Source organism: Chelonia mydas, chromosome 2 (genome assembly GCF_015237465.2).
Source record: "Chelonia mydas isolate rCheMyd1 chromosome 2, rCheMyd1.pri.v2, whole genome shotgun sequence".
In the NCBI taxonomy this organism is placed as follows: Eukaryota; Metazoa; Chordata; order Testudines; family Cheloniidae; genus Chelonia; species Chelonia mydas.
The window spans coordinates 223,720,502-223,746,788 of NC_057850.1; the positions used below are offsets into that span (position 1 = coordinate 223,720,502).

Below are 26,287 nucleotides of genomic sequence, written 5' to 3' on the forward strand. Positions count from 1 at the left end.
TCAAAAGTCACCCTCCTTTGCAGGCTTGTTCAGGTCAGCATCACCAAGTCTGAGGCAGCAAGAGCTCCTGTGGTGTTCCCAGCTCCCAAGAACTCAGAGTATCAGTCAGCTACTTCCCCTGCCTCCCTGCCACTGAGCTATTCTGTTTCCCATTTTTAAACTCCAGCTTGTGAAAGCTTTCCTGGTGCAGTGGGACGAGGCTGCCTGGGCCCAGAGCAACTCCTTATCCTCTTTTTCTCCAGTGTGGGGCTTGTATACCCCATCACAAGGTGTTACAACCTGAGTAAATTTGCCTAATCACCCCACCCTCCACAACTGTTCTTACTACTTGGAGGGCTATGGTCCCCCTTCTGCATGGACTTACATGAAATCCGTGGCCTGCAATGATACATATACTTAATTCAATAAAGTGAATCCTGGATGTTGCAGGAAATTGCCCTATCTGTCACAATTTCCACAATTGTCAGAAGCTGGGAATGAGCAACAGGGAATGGATCACTTGATGATTACCTGTTCATTTCCTCTGAGGCACCTGGCATTGGCCACTGCTGGAAGACAGGATACTGGGCGAAATGGACCGTTCGTCTGACCCAGTATGGCTGTTCTTATGTTCTTAATAAAAATGCAGCTTTAGTTATTATAGTCCTGGCATTCAAAACTGCTACACTTGTTAATACAATATTTTGACAAAGACTTTTGAAAGCATAAGAAAACATCAAAAATGCCGTGGAATGGACTTCCAGGCTCATTTTGTTCTTGTCTTTTCTGTTAGGACTATCGCCAATGTTTCTATGTAGCACTAGTTGCAATGGTAACTTTTTAAGTCTATAGTCTATTGATTGCTGTTTGAACTTTGCTGAGCCCAGAGATGCAAAGTACTTCTTGCAAAATGTCATAGATGCTTTAAAAAAATAACATCTGGATTATAGACAATTATATTTATAAAGAAAGAATTGCCTATAGGATTTGAAGCATCCTCGTTTCCTGGTATTCTTAAATTTAATAAAACCTTTTCGGACCTTGGCTGCCTTTTTATTATTTTCAACTCTGTATCCGAAAGTACTTTATAACAATGAATAAGATGTCGATAGTAAGTATTTTCCTTGTAGGCAAACGTGGTTGCTATATGCACTTATTAATAGTACATATTTCTGGACATTAAAATATGTTATAGGGCAGAGGGAATGCTGCCTAGGAAACCAAGGTGATTCCTCCATTCTTTTGAATTATTCTGGGACCTTTAATTTCCGCCTGGACAGTTAGCAAAGAAGGGACTTCAATTCAACACCTCACATGAAGGACATTGCCTCAGTCGGTGACACACACTAACTTATTAGTGGAGTATTGTGTCAGTAATGGCTATGAGCCTTCATGTGTGCCAGTACAGGCAATCATTTTTCTCGAGGTGCTGAACACGCTAACTGCCCTTTTTATCTGCTGGAATGGCTACTGGGTACGTGACTGGGTCAAATTTAATTCTTTAATTAATCTGTATTGGAAATGAACATGTTTTTAAATGCCTGTCATTCAGGTACGTGGGTATCATTAATTGGGTAAATAGACACAAGTAATTGAGTTGGCTGAATATATTCTTCATAAACAGTGGGTTGGGGCTGCTCTAAGCCCTTTATATTGTAAAGGAGAAACAACACACAAACACATGAGAGAAAAGGCACAGCAATACACAGAAATGAATTCTTCATAAATGTTGGAAGGCATCCAACAATTCTGAACTAGTTCAGCTCCTCGCTGCTTGATGCACAATTTTTCAGCATTTCTTTTCTTGCTAATTATTCAAGTTATAAAGAGAGAGCAGAGGTCATCTTAATGACTAAAACGCTAAAAACCAGAGCTGCGGTGTAATGAAACCTCAAAAATGTATTGTAGGAAGGTTCAAACTTGCAAATCGAACTTGACTAAGCTTTAGCTTGTGATTTTGATCAAAGCTTCCACTACCATAAATAGGAAGGGGTCAGAAACTAAATTATGGAGTCCAGGTCTAGACAATTATATTTATAAAGAAAGAATTGACTATAGGATTTGAGTAATCCTCCTTTCCTGGTATTCTTAAATTTAATAAAATATTTTCGGACCTTGGCTGACTTTTTATTTTTTTTTTGTCTGTGTTGCTTCATTCCCCCACTTGTTATGTTACTTTATTTCTCCTAGTTTTTCTAAAGTTAGAAGTTCTTTCAGAGTTTTCCCCCCTCCTTTAACCTTATAGTTTCTATCCTTACTGTATTTTTATTCATTACCAGATATTTTTCTTTTTTCAGTCTCTAAGCCTACACCATGCTGCATGTGGCTCCCACAGTTCTTTCTTTCTAAAAAAAAAAAAAATCAAAACAGATTCTACACCTTGGTTTAACGTAAATAAAAAACCTCAAGAGTAACTGCTGATGCAAATCCAATCAGGTGTATGTTGTGAAAATGGCCAAAATCATTAAAATGTATGTTGTTTTACCCGGATTTTTTCTTAAATAATTTCAGCAGTGGGAGGAGAGTTTTCAGCAGACAGAATTTCCAAAGCTGCTTCTTGCTACTTCCTCATAATCTTCTAGGTCAAGGACTCTTTAAATTTAGTTGAGAAGGGCATTTATTTGAACTCCTTTCAGTGTCTATTATCTCCTTTTTGCTATGAATGTAGTGGCCTTATACTGTACATCTGTCCTCTTACAGTAAAGTTTAAAATGTGTTTTAACACACTTTTCTCCAATTTCCTAACAAAGCTTTGTTAGTCAAGTGGTAGGAATACTCAAATCTGTCTAGTCCTATCCAGATAGTGTTTCCATCGGTACTTGTTTGTCATGTACCCATGCAACCAAATCAAAACTCTAAAATAAGAACCAATCCCTTTCCCGTGTTGTACTGATAAGTAGGGAGAAGAGAGCCTGGGCAGATGTTTTCCTCCAGTGCACTGTCTAGTAGTATGACTGGAGTCCTCAAGTGACCACTTAGAGTTGGATCCAGATTTTTGTCCTTGTTGGCATACCACAGTCCTAGGTGACGTGATCTCTTGGCGCTAACCATGCTCAGACCCTAGAGAGTGGGCTGAAATGTGTATCATACCCTTCCCTCTCACCTCTGTTGAAATGATCAGTAAAATGTAACTGGGAATGCATTCCCCTTAGCTGCTTAGTGTGGCAGACCTGAATTCAAATCCCTGCTCCACATCAGGCAGAGGCGGGGACTGAACCTGAGTCCCACGTGAATGCTCTAACCACAGGTCTAACAGTTATAAGGAAGGCACCCGCCAACCCCTGTTTGTTTGTTTTTTAATCTAGCCTTTCATTTGCTTTGCTTTTATGTTAAAAAAAGTTCCTGACAACAAAGCAAATTAGTTCATTTCAGGTTCAACAAGATATTTTGTTGAACCTGAAACGAAACCTTTATTGACTTTTTCGATTTACAAAACAGTTTTCGCAATTTTCCAGTTGAGATTGTTGAACCAGTTTTTTGAAAGGGCCAGTAAATGGAAAAATCAGTTATTTGCCCAGCTCCAGATGTAATGTTACCAGCTGTAGGATTCTGAGTTCAGTTGAAGAATGGGCACAAGAAATTCTACCGCTAATTTATGGGCTGATCTCATTGTGCAATAGTCATAAAAATATAGATGCTTTCTGAATCTGTATAGACTAGCACACTGTATTTTTTGTAATATTGGTATCTCTATGAAGGTTAGGTTCAGTGACGAAGAGGGATAGCAGGCGCTGTATTGCAATATGGAATCCTAAATAACAAGTGCAAAAGAGCAGCAATAAGGTGGAATATGTGGCCTTTTTACAAAGTCAACTGTAAACCTTTTTTTATAAAATGCCATTTCCCCCTTTTATGTTTCAAGCATTCCAGGAGTATGGTCTAAATTTGAGATCAAAATTATATTTACAGAAGATAAAAGTGATTTAATAACAAACAAGTATGTCATGAAATATCTTAACTGGGAGCTGCAGAAAATAGCAAAGTATCCTATGACTCAGGAGGGAAAAAAGCTATGCTCTAGCTAAAACAGGTGTCTTGTCTTTTTATTTCTGATAGATAAAAAAAGACTGCTGAGGACATAAGGTATTCTTTTAGGTCTCTGCAGAAACACTTTTATGAGGGGCAGCAGGTCAAGAAAAGCCCAAATTGGTTTCCTGCTTCAGATGGAAAGACAGTGTGCTGCCGACACTTTGGTGTACACATAAGCTCTGTAGAGATCTTACACCTCATGGTGTTTTCTGCAGGAGGGCAGAATTCCCCCCCCCCCCTTATTTCATTCTTTAGAGACGATAGCAGTTTTACTGTGAAATATATTTACTAGAAACACACTGGGAAGGAAGAAAGGCCAACTTCAGATAAAATCCAACAATGATTAGATATGGAATGACTGAAAATGTGAAGCAGCTAAACAGAATGTGGGACAGGTTGTGGCCTGAGGCTATTACTGTCTGAAGTAACAGCTTTAGAATAGCATCAGCTGATACCAGTATTTGGGTGCATGGGGTCATAGTATAAACAAAATCGTTATAGGTTTTTTTCATAAGAAATTCCCGTCAATTCAAGTCACATCATTTCGTAATTTTAGAACAAGACAACCAGATCCTGGTGTTGAAACCATTAGTTGTCTTTTTGATGACAGGAATCCAGTAGTCCTTATTTTTAAGGACTGAGGGAAAGAGGTGTCTTGTGAAATGGTATACAATTTTTTTCTTTTCTTTTTTTTTTCCAGGCCATTATGTGTGTATGGGAGCTAATGACAACACATTATACAAAAGTGCTTATCTTAACAGCTCCATGTATCACTGCTTTGGCAAGAATTGCCATTTTCAATTTTATTACTCCATGGCAGATAGCAGTGTTCTCAAAGTGGTACTGTATACTAATAAGGTAAGGAAAAACTTTCATTCATTTTCAGACAGTAAAGAAATGAAAGTCCTGCTCTTGTCAGTCAAAAAACTTGTCTAGTAGTACGTGTGCATACCTCACATTTAGGGACAGACTGGGGGCCAGATCCTCAGATGGTGTAAATCACCATGGTTCCGTTGAACTTCATGGACCTGCACTGATTTAAACCCGGGGAGGACCTGGCCACATGACTTTTAAATCCTAGGATGTACTTTGGTTGTCTCAGCCAGAGTTAAGGCTTTTGGGGATTTCCAGGGAGCAGACAACAGCAGCACCTCTGGTGCCCTTTAAAATGATGCAATGTGTGCTTCCCTCCGTGCTGGGCTAGGTCCCTTTGGGGAAAGTAATACCACTTGCATTGGTAACTGGAGGCTCAGACTGCGCCTGTCCCCTGTGCAGAGGCGGTAGAAAGCAAAGATTCTGGCATCATACGTCCGCACAAAGTTGGGAGCAACTCCTGCACCAACTGGTCACATGTTCTACTTTATTCTATAACACAGTCACCTTTTTCTTGTCATCAGCAATCCCAACAAATAGTGCTGGGTGCTGACTGTAATGTCAAACTCAATTATAAATCCTGACTCAGGCTCCTGTACTATTCTACTTGACGCCACTGCATCTGTAACAAGGACACATTCTGCTGTTGGGATGCCACTGAGAATCCCTAGTAAATCTCTCCCTTGTAATAGTCCTGTCACAGAACTCAGTATTGATGCTACTGTACAATTACTCACTCAAGGCATGAGCACTGCAGCTGGTCTCATTGGCTAGTGGCTCTCCATATTTTAATGATGGGACTGAAGAAATTAAATTGGATATTAGGAAAAAAATTTTCACTAGGAGGGTGGTGAAACACTGGAATGCGTTACCTAGGGAGGTGGTGGAATCTCCTTCCTTAGAAGTTTTTAAGGTCAGGCTTGACAAAGCCCTGGCTGGGATGATTTAATTGGGGATTGGTCCTGCTTTGAGCAGGGGGTTGGACTAGATGACCTCCTGAGGTCCCTTCCAACCCTGATATTCTGTGATTCTGTGATTCTAAATTGTCGCCCCACACAGCAAGTATCAGAAAGGGGGAGAGCTTTGCCATGCTGCACTCACAAGGCTTACATCTGAAATAGCATTGCCCAGTGGCATTGTCTCATGGTCTGTGGGGCTGTCTTCACGTACAGCGCTGCAGCAGCACTGGTGCAGCTGCGCCGTGGTAGCACTTCAGTGATGATGCTCCTATGCCAATGGGAGAATGTCTCCCATCAATGTATTTAATCCATATTTGTAAATCTTTGCACTTATCTCCCTCCCTCCCTAAAATCGACAGCAAACAAACCAAGCCTTTTTCACGCCTTTTTTCGTAAGCCTGGGTTACCCGCATGGACGCCGTAGCATGATAAGCATGGACCCTGGACGCTGGACCCTGTACACTGCAGTATTTACAGGAGCCGCCTCACGGAACAATGTGATGCCATGCAAGCAGCCCTGCTGAAAGACAGAGTGGAGCAATTCGCAGTTGCTGGCGACAGTCACACATCATCTTGACACGGTGGAGCGCCATTTCTGGGTCCAGGAAACAAGCACTGACTGGTGGCACTGCATCATTATGCAGCTATGGGATGACGAGCAGTGGCTGCAGAACTTTCGAATGCATAGGGCCACTTTCCAGGAACTTCAAGGTGTGAAGAGCTTTCCCCAGCCCTGAAGCACAGCAATACTGAAATGAGAGGTGCTCTGACAGTGGAGCAGCGAGTGGAGATAGCTCTGTGAAAGCTTGCAATGCCAGACTGCTACCAGTCAGTGGGGAATCAATTCAGAGTGGATAAATCTACTGTGGTATCTGTTGTGATACAAATTTGCAGGGCCATCAACAGACTTCTGCTAGGAAGGGCAGTGACTCTGGGCAACATAGTGGATGGTTTTTCCATGATGGGGTTCCCTACCTGGGGTCGGGAGCTAGATGGAACGCATATCCTTATCATGGCACCAGACCACCTTGCCAAAGAGTTCATAAACTGAAAGGAGTATTTCTCAATGTTGTTGCAAGTGCTGGTGGATCACAGGGGCCGTTTTACTGACATCAGTGTGGGATGGTCGGGAAAGGTGCATGGAATGTGCCTTTGGACATTTAAAAGGTTGTGGGCACAGTCTGTTTACTAGGTTAGACCTCAGTGAAAGCAATATCCCCACTGCTATTGCTGCCTGCTGGGCTCTCCATCATATCTGTGAAAGAAAGGGAGACAAGTTTCCGCCGGGGTGGGTGTGGGGGGTTGAGGCTGATCGCCTGGCAGCCAATTTTGAGCAGCCAGACACCAGGGCAATAAGATCGAGGAGCTCTGCGTCTCTGTGAGGCTTTGAATTACCAGTTTCAGCAATGAGCCAGAGCAATGTGACACTTATCTGTGTTGTTCCTTACCAAACTGTCCCCCACATTGTATTTTCTCCCCTGTAAACTCCACCCTCACCAAGCACCATGTGTTGAATGAATAAAGAGCCTTTTCTCCTCAATCCGTTAAGTTTTATTATGCTCACAAACACACAGACAGAGCAAAGAAAAGTAAGATAACCTGGGGCAAAAGGGCTGATAACGCTGTGGGGGGGAGGTGAGGGAACAAGGAAAGCTTGCTTACAGATGCACGGCAATAACAATCAAAGGTGTGGGAAGGGGTGCCTTCTGGTCCTTGTACCCTCCCCTAATGTTGAGTGCAAGGGATACTGAACTCCCCCTTAGCCACCGCCACCTCATAGGACATTTGGGGGAGGAGATGCAGAACTGGGCGATGATGGCAGCAGGTTCAGCATAGGCTGCAAAGGGACTCTAGCATCCAGCTGCCTTTCTTGAACCTTAACTAGATGCCTCAACATGTCAGATTGCTCCTTCATAATCTGCAGCATCTCTTCCTGCGTGGCTCGCTCTTGTTCCCTGCATGCTCTCCTGACCTCCCTGTCCATGTCCAGGTTCTCGGATAGTGTAATCCTCCATACACTGAGCTCCATCTTGTCGCTCTCGGAGGCGCACATTAACTCACTGAACATATCCTCCTGAGGCTTATTTTGCCGTCTTCTAATCTGGGAAAGTCTCTGTCCCAGTGTGGAGGATGCGCTGATGGACAAGGTTTCAGCTGCAAGGAATGCAAAACACAGGGACAGCACTGACAGTTCATACATTGTTTCTAGTGCAAGGTTAATTCTTCTTTTATAAAAAAACACACCCCTCAATGCGCTTCACTGCAAGCCACAATGTAATCATAGCCGCTGGCTACTGCAAGAGTTGGTTTGCTGGTCCAGACATGATCGAGAGGTCTTGTGCTGCTGCTTTTGTGAAGACATCCTTGGGATCACAGGTTGGAACTTGAGAAAAGTCCCCTTTCCCCTAGCAACCTGGATGGTGCTTGAGGACAGGCACCAGTGTAAAGCCTTCTAAATAGTTTGTTTTTTACAAAAGCAGCACTGGGTTGGGGAAAAAGACAAACTGAAAGCCCCCCCCCTTTTTTTTTCCAATGTTGCTTGCAATACACGGTGATCCCTTCCAACCACAACCATGCATGTTTGGGAAAGCACAGTTGTGTGACCCCAATTTCACCAAACGGAGGGCGGATTACTTGTTGAATTATTTGCAGTTTAATGGCTAGCATTGAAAACTTCCCCGTTTCCCCTAGGTGATCCTATGCGATATCACTCTCCTATGGGTAACAGAGGTGGCAAGGGGGCAGATGCTGCAAGTGTCTGGGTACAGACCTGGTCCTTATGCTGCAATGCTGTGTGCTGCAATGATCCCAGCAGAGTTAATACTGGAGTGGCGCAGGAAAATGTCCTACCGGGGTGGACAAAGTAAGGCAGCCCTTCCCAGAACCTTTCTGCAAAGGATTGCAGAGTACCTCCATGAAAGCTTCCTAGAAATCTCCATGGAGGATTCCCGAGACATCGCCGTGCACATAAACAGTCTTTTTTTGAGAGCACCCTCTGCGTAGCTGGAGTGGCCAACGCTACCCACTACATCTACTTTTTTGTTTATATTAAACATAAAAAATAATAGCATGTAGCCACGTCCAGTTTGATTGGAAATATGCGTAAAGATTTACAAATATGAGTAACTTTAGGCATTGTGTCCCATTGCCTTCAGTTGGACTACTCACTGTGCATAAACTTAAGTGCCTAAGTCTTTGCGGAATTGGAGACTGACTGACTTAAGCTCACACAGGAAGTTTGTGGCAGAGTCAGGAAGTCCTGCCTCCAAAACATGTGCTTTCAATGCAAAAGAATAAATGGACACAAATCTGACATCAGGAATCATAACATTCAAAAACCGGTAGGAGAACACTTCAACCTCTCTGGCCACTCAGTAAAAGACTTAAGGGTGGCAATTTTGCAACAGAAAAGCTTCAAAAACAGAGTCCAATGAGAAACTGCTGAGCTTGAATTAATATGCAAACTAGATACCATTAACTTGGGTTTTAATAGAGACTGGGAGTGGCTGGGTCATTACACATATTGAATCTATTTTCCCATGTTAAGTATCGTCACACCTTCTTATGAACTATCTAAATGGGCCATCTTGATTATCACTACAAACGTTTTTTTCTCCTGCTGATAATAGCTCATCTTAATTAGCCTCTTACAGTTTGCATGGCAACTTCCACCTTCTCTGTATGTATGTGTATGTGTGTGTGTGTGTATATATATATATATATATATATATATATATATATATATATATAATAAAATCTTCTTACTATATGTTCCATTCTATGCATCCAATGAAGTGGGCTGTAGCCCACGAAAGCTTATGCTTTAATAAATTTGTTAGTTTCTAAGGTGCCACGAGTACTCCCGTTCTTTTTGCCGATACAGACTAACACGGCTGCTACTCTGAAAACTGCAGAACTTGTATCCTCTAGAAGTAAAACTGGGACAAAGGGGTTGAAGCCTTTTCCCTCCTGAAAATTAAAAGAACTGAGCAGTAACTGATTATGTTGTGTGCAGATGTGATAGGCTGAACCCCAAAAGAGTGCTTTTTCTTGCAGGTTAATTTTGTTTTCCCTGATATCAGTCTGAGAGACTGAGCCACCAGCTCATCAAAGGCAATACTTTTAAAAAGGTTTTTCATAAATATTTGAAATGATTCATAGCTTATACCTACCCCAGAGAAGAGCCCTGGTGAGGAAAGAACAAAAACAGGCTAAAAGAACATTTTATTTTTGGAGTGATTTTACTTTATTATATGGTCTACAAAGCAGGTAGAGAGAAGGCAGTAAAAGATAACTTAATTCTTAACCTTCCACTAGGTTTATATGTGAAGGCCTGTCCTCACCCACATGCACTGAAGTATCTTCAAATGTTCAATAACATTTACAAAAAACTCCCCTGCAGGCATAGTGAAAAGTGATCCCTTAGTCATCATGGGGGGAAACAAGTATTTGTTCCATATTACTTACTGAAATGAAAGTAGCAGGAGGAATTCAGTGCAGTCACCACAGCCGTGTGTGTGAATGCACTTGTAGAGATATGTCAAAATAATGAATATTTTATTTTTATAACTGGAGCTCAGAAGGAAATAGTTAAGGGAAAAGATATAGTTATCTCTGCCAATTGTAAGGATAGCAGCTGAAATGCACTGTAAGAAAAAGGAAGACATCCCACAACTCTTGCCCATGTCCATCTCAAAAAGATACTATTGGAAGAAAGGAAGCTGGACACTCACAGCCAGGTCCCAATATCCCTATCTATTTAATATTTATATGCTTCAACAATATGTGCTTTAAGCAACAGTAGTTTTGCTCTCCATCCAGTCCTAATCACTAAAATATATCCCAAAGATCTCCAGGCGGGCAGATGCTGGAAGAATGTGTAGAATGTTCTAAAGGGGAGATTGGGGAAATGAGCAAAAGAAAAGGAATGTGCTAGAGAGGGAGGAGGGGGATTAATCCATGCAAAAGCAATACAAGTTTCAGACAAACAAACTGTACAGAGAACATTCTAAGCCCCCCTCTGCAATATCCTTTTTGAGAGGGGGTGGCCAGTTCTGCACACCATATTCCAGATAGAAGCTGCACCATTGATTTATATAATGGAATTATAATATTTTCCTTAATGTTCTCCATCCTGTTTCTTCTGTTTATTCGTTGAACCTTCTTATGAAATGTGTAAAAGTTCAGTTTATTTAAACTGGCCTCTGAACTGTCTAGTTGTGGTTGTGACCAGAAGCAGAATAATCATGAGAGTTTTCATAAAATTATCAAATCAAAGGGGTTTAGATAGTTTGCATAAGGTGAGCAAAAGCATAACTTGTCCTCTTGTTGCCATTTGTAGCACACAGTTCAAAGACAGAGTGGGAATGGAGACCAGGGCTCAAGCACATTGCTGTTGCTTGGTGGGGAAGTTCTCAGTGCCACTGTCCATACTTCACTTGTTCTGTGAATAGAAAATAACCTCAGTTTTCAGTACAGTTGATCTGGCAATTTTGTCAAGCCCTAGATTCAGTTACAAGTAAGCAGATTAAATGTAATGGTAACACATGTTACTATGCTTAGTTAAAATTATAATAATTAATAATAAATAAATAGTTAATAAACCAACAGCCCCAAACACATAAGGACCCCATCCTCCTCTCATTAATATCTGTGGGAGATTTGCCCCATCATACCTTTGATTTCAATGAGAGCCCACAATATTTAGTGGAAACATCTCACTTAATTCAAGCTAAGTTCAGCAAAAATGGCGGCAATTTGCGTAGCAATTAATTATACTGCTACCAAGTTATCTCCTGATTAATTAAACAATTAACTTGTTTAATCACTGAAAATGTGTCTCTTTCTCCCATCTCTCCCTTGGAGTCCAGGCTGGAAGAGTAATGTAAAGATTACAAATAAAAACACGCAGTCATGTTTCCTCATGGACAGGGCAGATGGGAAGTTCTGGTTGTGGTATGAAAAGATCAAGGGGGAAAAAAGTTCAGATAACTCATAGGGAGATAAACTTTTTCATTGTAACTTCTTATTCTACATCTGACAGGAGGAACAAGTGCTGTGGGAAACCAACACATCAACTAACAATGAGTGGGTCAGAGCAGATGTGCAGGTACCAGCAAGTATGAAAAAATTAAAGGTATGAGTGAAAAAGGCAAGCACTTGTCTTCTGCAAATGCATAATTTTGTTATTGTTTTTAAAGTTTCTAGGAAACTAAGATAACTTACTAAAATCATGTTTATTCTCAATGGCTCTCTGATTTTAATTGACTGGGTGCAACTTAGGCTCTGGTTATAGTTCAACAGAAAACAAACTAATAAAGCATGCTGCAGCCAGTAGCTTTAATTACAAATGTGTAAAAGATGTATCCCCATACAGTAGTCAGCTTGGCCCTGATTCTTCTCTCACTTCTTACACCATTTAACACCCGTGGAACTCCAGTAATTTCTGTGGAGTTATTCCTGATGAACACCAGTGTCAGTGAGAGGAGATAGCCCCTTTGATTCTTTTGGTTCAAAGAAGAATGCAAGTTTTTCCAGAATTTATTTCTTAAAATCTTCAGTGAATTATTAGGTCTCTCTTCTAATCTTGTTTTAGTAATGTATTTGTTCTGGTATTTTATACGTAAGGTATATGCAAACTCCATCAATTAAAAAAAAATTGTGGGGAAAGAGAATATTTGGCTCATTACAGTTACTGAAAGGTATCTAAACAATCAGTTTCCCTAGTCTTTAGGTGTACTAGAATCAATTAATTTCAGTGAATGAGCAAACCACAATAAGCCCTTTATATTGCATAGATTATGTGCCAAGGAAACTGTAAAGTAAGAAAGCTGAATTAAGCTGAATAAAGAACAGGGCTTACGCCCTATGAGTTATTACATAAAAAACAAACAAACAACCCCCCCCCCGCCATTGAATTTGTACTCAAAAGTTAGGAAATGCCAGAATAAAGGTTACCTGTACAACCTTATTTTGCCTCTCTTGTGCATACGCATTATCATAGGTGCTGATTCTGTGGGTGCTCCAGCCCTGGAGCACCATGGAACAAAATTAGTGGGTGCTTAGCATTCCCTGGCAGCCAAGCTCCAACCAGTGCCTCCCACCCACCAGCAGCCCCACTGAGCTGTTCTGTGGCATGCAGGAGGCACTAGGAGGGAGGGGCAGGAGCTGGGATGGGGTGCGCTTAGGGGAGAGGATGGGAAGAGGTGGGGCGGGGTCAGGAAGAGATGGGGTGGGGTGGGGACTAGGAGGAGGGGTTGAGTGGGGGCAGGGCCTGGATGGAGCGGTGTTTGAGCAACCCCCGGTAGAGAGGAAGTCAGTGCCTATGTGCATTATAATAATCTTTAATTTCATGATAACATAAAATTTTTTCAGCATAGTCCTCTACCTGTGGAGTAAGTGGTAGCTCTGAGGCATGGAGGAGCTGCATCTTATCAGTGAAAGTTGTAAAAAAAAAATTAACATGGGCAATATATTTTTCTCTAGCCACACTCTTGGAAGCAGATGAACCTTTAAAAAATAATTCATTGTGAAGCAGACACCCAGCATGGGAAATTTCAGCTGTGACAGGGTCAGGCCAGATTTCTATAGGAGAGAAATAGAAGGCAGATATATTAGCCCCAGGCTAAGTAGGTCCCTTTTCCCTGGGTAATGTAACAGGGAAGGTTCCAGAACAATCAGGAACCTTCTGGAGACAATTAAGACAGGCTGATTAGAACACCTGCAGCCAATCAAGAAGTTGCTAGAATCAATAAGGCAGGCTAATCAGGGCACCTGGGTTTTAAAAAGGAGTTCACTTCAGTTTGTGGTGTGCGTGTGAGGAGCTGGGAGCAAGAGGCACTAGGAGCTGAGAGTGAGAACGCGGACTGTTGGAGGACTGAGGTGTACAAGCATTATCAGACACCAGGATGAAGGTCCTATGGTGAGGATACAGAAGGTGTTGGGAGGAGGCCATGGGGAAGTAGCCCAGGGAGTTGTGGCTGTCACACAGCTGTTCCAGGAGGCACTCTAGACAGCTGCATTCCACAGGGCCCTGGGCTGGAACCCGGAGTAGAGGGCGGGCCCGGGTTCCCCCCAAATCCTTCCAACTCCTGGTCAGACACACGAGGAGTCGACCTGGACTGTGAATTCAGAAAAACGGCCAAACTTAGGGCTCCCGTGAAGCTCCAAGGCGAGCAAATCCGCCAATAAGCGCAAGACCCACCAAGATAGAGCAGGAACTTTGTCACACAGCCTAAACAGTTTGTTTGGCAAAGATATAAGTAGCTATAAGAGTCTTATAAAAGGCAGCCACCTGCACCATCTATAATAAATCTTTTCACATTTTGTGAAAGAAAAATCCCTGTTTTTTTTTTCTGTCAGTTCATATATTTATGCAAATATTTTAACCAATAACAATTCTCACAGCTTGTGTTTGAAGGAACTATTCAGAGCAGGACCGGTCTTATCTGTCTGGATAACCTCCAGTTCTCAGACTGGGCAACAGAATCACCAGAGCTCTGCTCCCCAGAGGAGTTCACCTGTGCCAATGGCCAGTGTGTTGCCAGTGGATCAGCCTGTGATTACCAGCTGGACAGTTCTGATGGAAGTGATGAAAATCCAACAACTTGTTGTAAGTGAATTAAGTTGTTTTATAAAGAGAGGATGCCAAAAAGCACTGTGGTATAGAAGGATAACATTTGTATCATAACCAGAGAAGAACTGGGTAGAAAACTGGTAATAATAGTACCTTATTTATATAGCAGCTTTCATCCAGAAGGTTTGGGCCTAGGATGATTTACAAGCTCATGTAAAATTTTTTATAACTGATCACACCATCTTTCTTTCCACTTCTTTTTACTCCTATTTATCTAGGCTCCAGCACAAGATTCAGATCCAGATAATAAATCCTAAATAGTTTGGAGGGGCACGAGATTTGTATGATGTGTGTGTTTCAGACTTATCCCTAATTATTTATATATCTATAAGGGATTTTTTTTAAAAATCGGGGTTTAGATTTTGCTCTAATTTCATCTAAACTTTGAATTTTTCTCTAATTTCATAGGTCTCTGACTGAATGAGAGCATGTACATGTGTGTAATGTGGCAATATAATATTTCTGTGGACCTTCGTTTGGAGGCTGCCTTTAATTAGCAACTGCTTCAGTTTAGTAGCAGTAGCTTAGCCATGACATTTTTAATTGAAGCTTACTTTGCTTAGTAGCCACAATTCTACCATGCAAGCCACAGGAAAGTAATTAAATTTAATAGACAATGCTCATATTGATGAGCCTGCTTGGTTTAAAGCTGCATATGGAAGTAATTTTAACGGATGCTCTGGCTTCTAAATGAAGATTATATGGCATACTTATGTGTGCGTTGGCTACATTTCTGAAATTCCAAATGTTTGCATTTATTGATGCAGATGACAGATAAGATACTGATAGTTGCATATATAATGCTTCTTGCAGGTTCAAATCAGAAATTTTATGCACCTAAAAGTGTAGGCACCTAAAATTAGGTTGGAATGAGACTGTAGTCAATACAATTTTCTGTTACAATTATTTGAAAAGAATTAAAAATTATAGATGATTTTCCCCTGTACCAGCCTTGCAGTCTGAATCATTATTTTTGATCACTTAACCAACCATGTAAATAAGGAAAGTCATGCTGTTTATCTCCAATTTAGAACCCAAGCCAGTGCCTATAACTTTGGCATTTCCCTGTTTCAAGCCTTACTGGTTGCTTCAGGCTTAATCCTGCCTTCCTGAGGAGGAGGAACAGGGCCCAGTGCAGAGTGCTCTATGCATTGTGTATTCCTCAGTGCTTTAAGGATCCATTTTTAATCAGATGGACACTTAATGATAACAAGCAGTGGGTTCATGTAAAGTAACTATATAAGAGAATAATGGTATGGATATTGTCTTGGAATCCAATAAAATGTTTTTGAGGCAAAAATTGTGTATGAAAGTGAATAAAGCCCTGCTCAGTGAGGACTGGTTGTTAAGAGCATGTATTATATAAATGAAAAAGCAAAGGTAACTTGCCACAATTACATATAGTTAATGGTTTTTCTTTCATTACATTTCATATACACTGTTCATAGCTCCTTCTGATTCTTCTCTGCCCTTTTCTCTCACACACAGCAAGCAGGAGAGTTAGATGCATTATTTACTCTGGTAAAGAACCTATATTTTCTCACAAAGGAAAACCGACTCAAATATCAATGTTTCCTGATTATGGAGTAGAACGAGGGTACTTGCTCAGAAACCAACAGGTTTTTCTCCCTGGAACTTGTGATGCGGGAATTCTGTCTCTTCACACAGATGTGGAAAGCTTGAAACACAGCAGGACAGGCTTCAGAGAGGCCAGCAGGATGCCTCAGAACCTCTTGCAGGCCATGGAGCTGTGCTCTTCAGCAATATTAGGGGGAGGAGATAGGGCACTGTGGAAGGGTTGCCACAAGGTGAGATGCATTCAGAACCTGCTTTGGTTCATTGGCAAGAGCTGTGCTTATGTAATTGTCCTTTAGGTCTGGAGAGGAGTTGTCAAGGTTCCTTCCCCACTCTGAAACTCTAGGGTACAGATGTGGGGACCTGCATGAAAGACCCCCTAAGCTTATTCTTACCAGCTTAGATTAAAACTTCAAGGTACAAACTTTGCCTTGTCCTTGAACCCTATGCTGCCACCACCAAGCGTGTTAAACAAAGAACAGGGAAAGAGCCCACTTGGAGACGTCTTCCCCTCCAAAATATCCCCCCAAGCCCTACACCCCCTTTCCTGGGGAAGGCTTGATAAAAATCCTCACCAATTTCATAGGTGAACACAGACCCAAACCCTTGGATCTTAAGAACAATGAAAAAGCAATCAGGATCTTAAAAGAAGAATTTTAATTAAAGAAAAAGTAAAAGAATCACCTCTGTAAAATCAGGATGGTAAATACCTTACAGGGTAATCAGATTCAAAACATAGAGAATCCCTCTAGGCAAAACCTTAAGTTACAAAAAGACACAAAAACAGGAATATACATTCCATTCAGCACAGCTTATTTACCAGCCATTTAAACAAAAGGAAATCTAACGCTTTTTTAGCTAGATTGCTTACTAACTTTTTACAGGAGTTCTGAAGAGCATTCCTGATCTGTTCCCAGCAAAAGCATCACACAGACAGACCCTTTGTTTCCCCCCTCTCCAGATTTTAAAGTATCTTGTCTCCTCATTGGTCATTTTGGTCAGGTGCCAGCAAGGTTATCTTAGCTTCTTAACCCATTACAGGTAAAAGGACTTTGCCTCTGGCCAGGAGGGATTTTATAGCACTGTATGCAGAAAGGTGATTACTCTTCCCTTTATATTTATGACAGGAGTCCATTCCTCCTCTTTGCCCATGTAGATTGCATACAAAAAGCCTCAGGCAGCACCATTCAGGCATTGTGTAGGTGGGTGACAATGATTTCACCACATGGCACAATTGTTGCATACTGACAGGGTTCTAGTTATATTTTAGGAGGGGAAAACTACCACACTGGATTTAATTTGAGATACAGGAATTATGTGCTTCCTATTGAGCTGGGTTACATCAAGTTAAAAAATGTATCTTGTTGTGAGGCTGCTTTTCTGAAATTTGAGTGAGTAACAGTGACTCATATAGCAGGTATATGCTGCTCCTTAGTGAGACAGTGCTCTGTGGGAGGGAAGGGGAAAGGGAACAAATCTTTACAAATAATATTTTTTTAAGATTAGATCATGTGAGGTATCTTTATGGTCTTGGATACCGCACGGATCGAACTTCAGTGAACATAAGAATTCCATTGTTAGGATCATTCCATTGATTGGTCTTCCCCCGCTTAGGAAATCCATCCTTCTGACAGTTTCCATGCTATTTAACACAAAAAATCTAATGCACAAAGTGTCCTTCCCCCCATCCCCAAATATGCACATTTTCAATGTAAACTAACCCCCTTCTCCCCCCAGCTTTTTATTCTCCTTCCGTCCTGTGACTGGGGAGGTGTTAATTTGCTATTTTGCCTTCAATGGTCCCTTGAAATATTTAACTACTTATGCTAAACATTCTGCTTCACCTTGTATTTATCTGTGAGGCTCTGACTACCTTTCTCAGACCTGAAGAAAAGCTCTGTGTAAGCTAAAAAGCTCATCTGTGAGCTTGTCTACACATTCAGCTCTGCAGCTTTAGTGAAAATACTACCATGCCGATGGGAGAGCTTCTCCCTTTGGTGTGGTTAATCCATCTCCATGGGAGGCGGTAGCCATGTATATGGGAGCTCTCCTATCTATATAGCGCTGTCTAGTCTGGGGGTTAGGTTGGTATAACTACATCACTCAGGAGTGTGAATTCCCCCCTCCCCCGAGCGATGTAGTTATACCAATGTAAGTTTGTAAGGTAAATCTGGCCTTTTGCACCAACAGAGATTGGTCCAGAAAAAATTGTTACCTGTCCCACCTTGTGTTTCATTTTCAATGTAGTCATAAAAATGACCTCATCAATATTTTGAGTACATTAAATTTTTTACCTGAATTTTGAAACAAAATTCCTACTCAGCACATTGGTACATTTTTTAGGATCTATTCTTGGACACATTTATTCTCAGTATTTTCCTTCTCATGAAGGACTCTCATGGTACTGTGCTGGCAGTTTTCCATTCTGAATTAATACAGAGGCAGCCAGCTGTTGCCTAGTGATTTACAGGATATTTCCTGTTCTTCAAGATTTCTTTTAATGCAACTACTTCTTTATAGTAAGAGGGGAGGACATAATGTTTTCCTTCATTGATGCTAACTTGACACAAATGATGATATAAAAATATATATTATTACCGTATGAAATAGGTAATTTTTATTGTACTTCTATATAACTATTAGTTCAGAGGTGCAATGCAGTTCTTCATATACCTAAAATGCATTTCTTCTTCTAAACTTCTGAAAAATAAGGGCCTGATCCTACAAACACTTGTGCATGTGAATAAAGTTACTCATGTGAGTAGCCCCATTGAAATCAACCTACTCATGTGAGTAAATTACTAAGGCACATGTTTGCAGTTTCAGGTTCTACATTTTAAAAATTTCCTGTTTGCATAGGTCCTTTTCAAAACTATTGCTAAATTTCCCATTTCACGATGGGTGCCAATAAATGAATGGATCACAATTCATTCATTGATAAATAAAAAAACATGCATTCAGCATTTAGAAAACTAACCTGAAGGATGGGTAATAGTATAGTGATATTTTAAAATTTTTGTCCACCTAATATGAAAGATCTTCTGCAAATGCCATAATAGCTAATGAAGCAAACTTTTTTGTATGGAATTCAGATACCATATTTGGTTAGACTGGTGGTTCCCAAACTTGTTCCGCCGCTTGTTCAGGGAAAGCCCCTGGCAGGCCGGGCAGGTTTGTTTACCTGCCGCGTCCGCAGGTCTGGCCGATCGTGGCTCCCAGTGACCGCGGTTCGCTGCTCCAGGCCAATGGGAGCTGCTGGAAGTGGTGCAGGCCGAGGAACGTACTGGCCGCCGCTTCCAGCAGCTCCCATTGGCCTGGAGCAGCGAACTGCGGCCACTGGGAGCCGCTATCGTCTGAACCTGTGGATGCGGCAGGTAAACAAACCGGCCCTGCCCTCCACGGGCTTTCCCTGCACAAGCGGCGGAACAAGTTTGGGAACCACTGGGCTAGACTATAGTGTTAGATAGTATAAACATTACCAACAAGTTAGACCAATCAACATTCATAGAGCTACAACATCATTATGAGGAGTGACTTTCTGTAACTGTTTCCAAAAAATAAACAGCACCTACTACTGTTTGGAAAGTCTGGTGAGAAGCCCCTTAAGACCACTCATATTGAGAAGAAGTTTAACTCTTCTGAATTCACCTGCTCCATCTCTAGAAATTAGATTTTATGAGGCTCAGTGAAGATGTAAATCATTGAGTAGCAAATACTCTAAAGTCAGACAATTATTTGGATAATTTTGGAAATATGCACATTTTGCTGCAGGATACCAATTTGCACTTGCAAATACTTGAAAACTTAAAAGTTGAAATTTTAAAGATGAACTTTTGAAAGATGAAAGTATATACATATTTATTTTCCTGGGGAGTTTAAAGTGGGTGGATGGTTTACTTGATCCTGAATATTTATTTTAGTAAATGTTTATACCTTCTACATGAGACACATTAATTTGCAGGGCATGCTAACATCTGTCCATCAGGTCTTGATCTGTGTAATGTTTGTGAATTATAGATTGAGCAGCATACAAGATTTTTTTTCATGGATTTCTTCATTGTATATATAGTGTAACACAAGCTTTGTGTTTCAACTGTTTTATAGAATGACTTTTTGAATGCATAGTTGAACATGGATTTCATTTATGGAGAAAAAAAAGTTCACAGAGCATTAACTTGTTTTGTGAAACTCAGAATGTTTGATTAAATATATGTGTAGTATAGTTGTAGCCTTGTTAATCCCAGGATATTAGACACACAAGTGGGTGAGGTAATATATTTTTTTTTATTAGACCAACTTCTGTTGGTGAGTGAGACAAGCTTTTGAGCAACAGAGAGACACTGTGACCCATATCTCTGCATTAAACTTGACAATGGACCTTAGCAGGGGTGAAAGTAACTTAAAGGACTGGGCAAGGTGGGGGAGGGGAGGCGGCTCTGGGCCCGCAGAAGGGGCGGGTCCTCAGGTGGAAGGGCGGGGCTGGGGCCAGACTCCCCCAGCCAGCCCTTCAGTGCTGCTTGGCCCGTGCCGCCCAGGGCTCCAGCGGCAATTTAAAGAGCCCGGGGCTCCAGCTGCTGCCAGGAGCCCTGGGCCCTTTTAAATCACCGGGCCCTGGGGCAGCTGCCCCTTTTGCCCCTGCTGTCAGTGGCTCTGCTGGTACAGTACTTAAAGCGCTGCCTTGGCAGCACTTTAATGTCGGCTCTGTACTGGCTCATACTGGCAGCCACTTTCTTACTGGAACACCGTACCGGCTTACTTTCAGCTCTTGACATAAGCACACATTAAATAAAGGTGGTGGTTCTGTCATTCAGTAAAGTATTTAGTCAGCATTAGTACTGTCTTTATTCCTTACAGACTCTTAAAAAAAGGGAAATGTATATCCAGATTTAAAATCCAAGCAGTGAAGACAGCCTATTGTAGTAGAAAGAAAGAGCCTGAAGCATGAGCCTGGTGCCTGGGGCCTGAACTAACGTCAGCAAAAGTTATGCTATAAGCAACAGTCAGGCCATGTCAAAAGCAGATGCTTGCCTGCAAGGCAGTGTCTGGTACATTAACTCAGCACAAGTATTGCTATCATTGCTAAAGCACACTGAATATGTAAACACATTCCACCAGGCCAGTACAAGAACACCTCAGCCTAGCAATAAAATGATTTGACAAAAGTGATGAATAGTGATATTTTGTCTAATACCTCAGGAGTAAAAGTACGAAGACAGGTGGTGAATGGGAATGTTTGTCTTTAACATCAGAAGGAAAGTACAATGGGAGGTAACAATCATGTCATAAAACGCGTAAGGTAATACGTAAGCTGTTGATCCTACATTGTTTGTCTCAGTCTATAAATGTTGGAATACCTCGCCTTAACCCTTCTTCCAGCCTAGGGGGCAGTGGAAAGTCTCGCCACTGACTGAGCTGCGTCTATTGTCATGGGCATATATGTTGTCGTATCCTTGTAGAGTCTGCCAGGTGCTATTACCATGCTTGGTTGACAATAAACCTGGCCAGGCGCCTTTGCTACTAAAGTCTTGTGGTCATTGGGCAGTTCAATTGAGGTCTGCGCAGAGCTGGGGCAGCACACAAAAAACACACACGCACAGCCAAACATCTAACAACACCTGTGTACTTAAACAGGGATTTTAGGTTTGGACAGGTCTGTCCCTTCTGGCTAATATATGAAGTTTCTAGCACTTGGATAGTGCCATACAAATAATAATATCGCTTACTATGGAAGGTCCTTTTGATTAGTACCGTGTGAGATTGTCCACATGGAGACATAGACTACATCTACACTACCGCGGTAAGTCGACCTACACTATGCAACTCCAACTACATGAATAATGCAGCTGGAGTCCATGTACCTTAGATCGAGTTACTGTGGGGTTTACGCCATGGGGGGTTGGCGGGAGAAAATCTCCTGTTGACTTACCTTACTCTTCTTGTCGGGAGGTAGAGTATAGGGGCCGAATGGAGAGCGATCTGTAGTCGATTTGGCAGGTCTTTGCTAGACCCCCTAAATCGATCGCCAGTGGATCGATCTCAGAGCGTCAATCCCCGCTGTTGTGTAGACCTGCCCCTAGTGCATGGCAAGCCATGGTGTGAATGTACAGTGCACTAGCCTGCTGTTCGCTAAGTTATTATGCGGACCCTGTTACTACACTCAACTTCTGTAGTGTGCTTTGAGCAGCTGCTGCTAGCAGTTGGTCCAAGTGCACCATGGAACTCAGTGTGTTGTAGCAGGATCCACATGGCCAATTATTGTGTGGCAAACTAGTGTGCTATAGATTTAAACCCTGGCTTGCTGCGCACTAGCTGACTGTGTAGACAAGTCCTCAGTTTCTCATGCAGAAGATCTTTGCCAGGATTTGGAGGAGAAGGGACGGGGGAGGCAGAAGAAATAGATATTTGTTTAAGTAAAGCAAATCTAAATGCATTCCACATTTTTTTTTCATACTGCCTACATCAAATGACTGCCTAAGTAAGCATAATGCCTGGGGATCTAGGTATTTAATTAGTACACAGCAAGATAGTTTAAACTGGATAGCAATTTGCATACTCTACTTTAGTGTATTAGTAATTGAAGTCTAATTAACAAGATACCTTGTCAAAAGCCTAAGCATTTCTTAATTAGATAAATTTAATAATATAAATACCATCTTTAACTAATATGTGATAGCAAATGGGGACCAGTGTATTAGGTTAAAATTAAATGTGCATTGTACATCTAATTCAGTGGTGCTGATTTAAGTGTTTTGTTTCTTAGCATAGGACTTATCAGTAGTTGGGAGAGCCTTTGTCTGCATAATGTGAGGAATCTTAGTGCCGAGTCATGCGAGCAGAGCTGTATTCTATTTTATGTTAGTGCTCTGCTTCTCACAATTTGAAAAATGGAATCTGGGCTGATAGTTGCATGATGTAATAAATGCTTTTGGATCTTTGTCACAACCGTGTACAATCCCTACAGTACTTTCCACAACTGTGATAAATGCCCTAAAGGATTTAGAAAGATATATATAATACATTTCCAGGTTGTTCTGTGCTTGAGAAGAAAACTTTGATAATGTATTATACTAATAAATTATTTAATTTGGCTGTAATTCTGGAGATAATGCCTTCTTTGAGTTAAGTAGAAAATTGAGAGAGTGTAATGGTCTAATCGGAAGCCATTCAGACAACTTGACTGCAATTTAATTGCCTTGTATGTTTTGGGTAAAATTTTCTGAAGTGTCTAAGTGATTAAGGAGCCTAAATCCCATTTTCAAAAGTGACTTAAGCACTTAGGCCTTAAATTCCATTGACTTTCAATGAATCTAAATTATTTAGGCCCATGAAATTTTTACCATATATTCTTAATGAGCTTTCTCCTGTAAAAAGTTTTCCTTTTTAGTGATTTCAGGAAGTATTTGTAACTACTTGCAAATGAATCACCTGTTGACAGAACTTCTTTAAGATTTCACCGTTAAAATCAAGAACTTCTTAATTAATACAGGCTGCTTTTCTTAGAATTACGTGTATCACAACTGAAGATGGACAAACCTGTTTCGTATGTTAGATACACTTTTAGAACATTGGTTATTCCCCCCGTTCTCCCCAGAAAAGTGATTCAGATTGCAATAAACATACCATTAGTTCTTTCTTTTAAAATAGGGCAGACCAGTTTACACTTGAGGAGAATAAGGGTGACAATTCCAGCATAAAACTGTGATATATGACTTTCCTTATTCTTCTGCTTACAATAGCAAATTATACTACATGTAACTTTGAGTCTGGTTTTTGTGGATGGAAGCCATTAAACACGGAAGATGCTAAATGGAATATAATAAAAGGAGAGACATCCAATGACACAAAACTTCCTAACAGAGATCATACAACCAACAGTGAACACGGTGAGTCTCTCTTGCATAGTTTCCCTTCTAAAAGTGAATTTTAATGTCCATGAAGGATGCCTGACTGACAGCACTGGAGACTAAAAACGACATAATATATGTAGCATGGATAGCATCCATACAAGTTTATTCCCTCTGGCCCCTTAATGTTCCTCAGTTGTGCTCTTCCTGAGAAGTCCCCAGAGAAGTCATTGGAGTTTAAGTTTCTATGCCTATACCATGATTAATTTCGAGACAGCTAGTGAAGTGCTAATTAATGCTGGTTGTAATGTTGGTTTTGATTTCTTCAGCTCTTGCTCACTGGATGGAGACAGCCAACTTCTTTCATGTATACAGTGAACCACCATTATATCCAGTATTTAGACAAAGCCTACTCTTTTAGTTATTTCTCAGGCAAATTTTCCACTAAAGCCAGGACTGAATCCACAGTAAATAATTTAAAGAGTTTTCTTTTTCTGCAGTACAGACATCCTGATCACTTTTGCTTGGGACAAGCGGAGAATGTACAGTATCCTTTGCATTGTTGCTCTACGTCAGTCAGTAGCTATCTCGTTGTTGTGCAGTGTGTTCAGCAGAGGGAAAGGAATTTAAATAAAGAGGGCTCATTTGCATTCTTTTGCAAAAGTCAGATGCTTTTACAAAGCGCTGTGCAATACTCAAGATGTCTTACATGATAACCTACAGTGTCAAGCGTTCTATGATTGCAGCATTATCAAAATATAGGATTTATTATGCAGTGTCCAGAGGAGAATAGACTAATCCAAAACCTGACCACCTTTAGGGCATTCTCCAAGGCCAATTTTGGATAAAGCTTTCCCACTACTTAATGAGCAGCTCTTCAATATTTCATTTTTATTCCGAACATTCAGTACGTGGCCCCACACATTATTTCCTGCACTCCATTCAAACCCTGCAGAATTAAGAGGCACAACATAGAACTTGCAGCCCAAGAAAAGGATGCTAAGGAAGCCACCTTTGTGCAATCCTAATCCTGGGGGGCAGAAGGAGTCCCAGGCATAACCTGGTCAGGCTTCGGAGCCTGATTAAGTTAGAGCAGCCTCCTTAGGCTACCCTATGAGTTGCAGAGCTGCCCATAATTCCTGCCATGCTGTGGCCCCACCTCAACAGATCCCTCCTAACCTGAGCCCCACCCCGACACTCCTTTTGCCTGTCTGTCACCATGCTTGCATGGGGGATCCTCCCCTGGTTAGATATGAGGATGTTAGGGCTCCTTGACGCTACTCTGACCCTTTTAAACAGTATAAAAGGGCTGGAGTGGGGAGGATCTCGCTGGTAGTTCTCCATATTTCTTCAGTTCAGCAGGGTAGACTAACTCCTGATTTATGCCAGCTCCTGTCAGCATTTAGCAGGTGGTAGGTACCTCTGGTTGCAATAATTCTGCCAGCAGGAAGTTATAGAAGTGCGATATGGCCCCAATTTCCTTCTGCTGTGGGAGGGGAGCAGCACAGCTTGAACAGTGAGTAATGCTGGCTCAGGATAGGATATGTCCCCCACAACCTCTGCTGGCAGGGCTACTATGGAACCTCACCTACAGACTGAAGCTGTGTCCCATGAAGTACCAGTGAAAACACTACCTGCTTATCAGTGAGGATGTCACTGATGCCGCAGAGAGTAGCAGGCTTTGTTTGTTCAGGAAGGTGCGCCTGGCACCTCCCTATACCAACCTGGGTAATCTAAACCTGTATATAATTGTGTATGTCATTATTCACTTGGGAGCCCTCTGCTCCATTCCCATGGATCACTGGGGAATGGCTTCTGTGCATAATTGTGCCAGCACAGTAACTGTTTTTCTAAGATACAAGACGATGAGTGTAATATCAATGGGCAAGAATGTGCCCTTGGTGTTACTTTGCATAGACTTTCATGAAAAACTTTTCAATATTCAATGAAGGCAGCATTGATGGCTCCTAAAATGTGCAGCTTTAGGGGCCCTTGAAGATGTTTATCCTTTCCTACCTTTGTCTTGAGCACATCTGCTATAGTTCCAATCCAAAGGCAGTTAGTTTGCCAGAATTCAGATTAGATCTTTAATTAAGCTTTCATCCCCACTAGCACAGACAACAATGTGAAGCCTGCGGACCACAGGAGAAAGTATAGCTTATTTCATTGGTTCACAACATTGTTAACATGCCTAAACACTGCTAGGCTGCCGTGGGAATTTGTTAAGAATAAACTGAATGCTGTACCTAATCTGAGTGTCATTGAATTTTGATTCTAAACATTATTTACACCAATACTTAAAACCAATTAAAGTGGTCTTTTGGAGCTCCCAGCTGAGGTCTGTATTTTTTTGATCTCTCAGGCTGTCAGCGCTCCTAGTGGTGCACCCTTCC

The 26,287-nt window shown here is 41.4% G+C and overlaps 1 protein-coding gene across 1 annotated transcript in view; it reads left to right on the top strand.

Annotated features, from left to right (window-relative positions):
• MALRD1 (MAM and LDL receptor class A domain containing 1) overlaps positions 1-26,287 on the top strand; it is a 478,214-nt gene that overhangs the window by 51,977 nt on the left and 399,950 nt on the right. The window contains exons 8-11 of the mRNA XM_037891563.2: positions 4,709-4,866; positions 11,884-11,976; positions 14,247-14,451; positions 23,787-23,933. Coding sequence (XP_037747491.1) covers positions 4,709-4,866; positions 11,884-11,976; positions 14,247-14,451; positions 23,787-23,933 — 603 coding nt within the window. The remainder of the gene's footprint in view (positions 1-4,708; positions 4,867-11,883; positions 11,977-14,246; positions 14,452-23,786; positions 23,934-26,287) is intronic.